The sequence below is a fragment of the Harpia harpyja genome, chromosome 7 (genome assembly GCF_026419915.1).
Source record: "Harpia harpyja isolate bHarHar1 chromosome 7, bHarHar1 primary haplotype, whole genome shotgun sequence".
NCBI lineage: Eukaryota > Metazoa > Chordata > Aves > Accipitriformes > Accipitridae > Harpia > Harpia harpyja.
This window is the reverse complement of record NC_068946.1, coordinates 14,597,155-14,599,910: the sequence shown is the minus strand read 5'-3', so window position 1 is coordinate 14,599,910 and position 2,756 is coordinate 14,597,155. Positions and strand designations below refer to the sequence as shown.

Here is a 2,756-nt window from a genome sequence, read left to right as displayed (position 1 = left end):
CAGTGGATTTTTCAGGAGAAAGTCAATAGAAAATGCATTCTCTCGTTAAATTAATTCATATTGTTTTGTAGTCAATAGCTAATAAAAAGAGAAGCACGTGTACTAATTGGTTTTGAGTGGAGAATAATAGCATCATTCCCCTGCTGAGGAGCCATGAAGTATTTAAATCACAAGTCTCCCTTGGATTTGCAACTGGGGAAACTTTTGCGATAGTCTTCCTCAAGGACACAACCAGGACTCCCTGCCCCTGATGGTTTTGGGGGTAGGGGGTATTAATGAAATTAGAATCTCGTTTTCCTGATAGTCAGCTCAGTCTGAAGTTGCAAATACTTCCATCAGCTTGCTTCAGCCTGGCAGGTCAGAGGATGGAGGAACTTTGTTACAGCTTCGAGCAGGAAGCCTCCACTCCTGAATTTCTCTTCTGGGACCAGGCGGATCCCAACTCTCAGCTGGACAACTTCCTACTGGACTGCTCCTTCCTGCCAGACCAGTTCTCCCCTTGGGCCTCCCCTACTTGCCCACACGCCCTGGGGGTGCCGGCGGGCGGAGCGGCGGGGGGTGCTGAACTGGACAGCTCCCCACCGCCGCCGCCGCCGCCGCCACCGGGGCCCGCCGCCCCGCCACCGCCCCCCGGTCACCTCCCCCAGCGGCACGCCGCCAACGTCCGCGAGAGGAAGAGGATGCTCAACATCAACTCGGCCTTCGACCAGCTCAGGTGCCACGTACCCACCTTCCCGTACGAGAAGCGCCTCTCCAAAATCGACACGCTCCGGCTGGCCATCGCCTACATCGCTCTCCTGGGCGAGATCCTCCTCTCCGGATGCGACCCCAAATCCTACGTGGAGCGGTGCCTGAAGGACGGTTTGCAAAGCCAACAGCGGGCAACCTGGAATACAAGCGGTGAGTGAATGAAGGGTGGTATTTGGGGGGATCTCAGCAATGCTTTGGGTTGCCAGTGGGAGTGAATCATTCAAATTGCTTTTGAACACCCGCTTGTCACATGCAAATGGCTCTGACAACATACAACCTACCTTCAAAAAAGAGTAGCTAACTAATGTCACAATAGAAAAAAAATCCAACCTTTTCTTCTAACTTTCTTTTAAGAAGGATTTTTTTTTCTTAAAAAAAAGAGAGAACAACTTACTAAGCTCATGGGAATGGTTCCTCTTACAAACAAGATTGAAGATTTTGTTTGTTCTCAGAATACGTTTTTAGACTTTTTTTTTTTTTTCTGTGTAAAGTTGTTCTTTTATAATGCAATCTGATGGAGCTTGTAGAGATTTTCTTTACTAGTTTTCTTTAGCTTATACCTGACTGAGAAAATCACCTGGCCTTGAACATAAACAGAATCTCATTTATTAAAATACATACATTCAAGTAATCAAGAGTTTCTCAGAGATATTGCAGTTTAACACTGAGAACCAGGATACACAAGAGAGTGCATTCAAATTTCAGGTTTGTTTCAAAGTATAGGGGAGAAAAAGCCTATTTGCAATTTACATTTTTATATGATTATTTCTATTTTAAAGTGAAGGACTGTTATTCTGTTTTCTATTTGGCTTGTACTTAATCCTGACTTATGTGGGATTGAACTTTGTGCTTGCTTCCACCAGAATATGTTGCTTCATCAGTCCACCATATGGTGAAGATGGGAAATTGCCCAAGTGCCAACATGGGGCCTTGAGTCTCAGATAGAAAGCAACAGGGTTTGTGTTACTTAGCGGTGCAGGGAGGAGCAGAGGGGGATTTTCAGTAGTTCTTGGCACTTTGCATCATAAGGTAATTAACCCCCTTTCTAACTCTGTCCCTTTGCAGTATAATTTCCTTTGGATTTTCCACTTTTTGGAAATGGGCCTTGAAAACATATCAGCCTTCAAAAAGTGCAGCATAAGTAGAGAAAAGTCATTGCAAAAGAATATTCTCCTTTCATTTCACTGGGAAGTGTCAAAGGGACAGATCCTGCAGGGAAAAAGCAATAAGTTTACTCTAAAGGAAAAGTTAATTAAGTCTTCTCTCCTTTCCTATTAATTTCCATTAGCTACATGACTGGGAAAATGACTCCTGATATCCCGCTGATCAAAACTCTCTTGACTACAGAGAACATTTATATTTTATTTTCCAGCTGGCCCCACCTTTAATAGATAAACAGATTTTAAAACAACACAATTGGCTCTATAGGGATCATCTCTTTTGTCAGGCTTCTAGTTAACTGATATTTCTGAAGAGCTCCACTTGGAAAGATCTAAATGAATGAGGCTGCTTTTCTGGAGAGGCTGAATAGTTGACTTGTTAAACGCTAATTTAAATGTTTTTAAATTCATGTGTTATGTCTTTACTTTGTTTTCCTTTCTCCCTTCTGTTCTGTGCAGACCTGACAGCCCGCCTGTCTTGGGTAAAGTGGGATTAAGAGGTACCCAAAAGAAAGAGCTTTAAAGGCAGCATATTGCAAAACCTGATGACCTGACTGCTGGGTACCGGCTGTTAAATTCTCAGTACTACAAGTAAAAGCATGGCACTTACTACTTTACTTATTGTCACGATCACTTTCTTGCCACATGTCCAGCATCCAGCCTCTTTTGTTGTTAATTCATTGCTGTGTAGGGTCTTCTGCTTCTCTTTCTTCTAAGTTTCTCACACACTGATAGACTCCTCTTGCATGAAAATAACAAAACAGATTAAAAATCAGTGTCATTACATTCAGAGCAACAACATTTTCTCTTCCACTGGATGAGAACTGTGTCCAAATCACATTTCCA

At 43.2% G+C, this 2,756-nt stretch overlaps 1 protein-coding gene across 1 annotated transcript; it reads left to right on the top strand.

The window, feature by feature from the left end:
• The first annotated feature begins 365 nt into the window (after positions 1–365).
• Positions 366–2,407, top strand: LOC128143871 (helix-loop-helix protein 13-like). Its single transcript, XM_052791738.1, has 2 exons — positions 366–900; positions 2,370–2,407. Exons 1-2 carry the CDS (start codon positions 366–368, stop codon positions 2,405–2,407), a joined length of 573 nt encoding a protein of 190 aa, XP_052647698.1.
• The last annotated feature ends 349 nt before the right edge of the window (positions 2,408–2,756 follow it).

Coding starts and splice junctions, on each gene's coding strand:
- LOC128143871 (XM_052791738.1), top strand. CDS start 366: ATGGAGGAACTTTGTTACAGCTTCGAGCAGGAAGCCTCCACTCCTGAA. Junction 901..2,369: donor GGCAACCTGGAATACAAGCG/GTGAGTGAATGA, acceptor TGTTCTGTGCAG/ACCTGACAGCCCGCCTGTCT.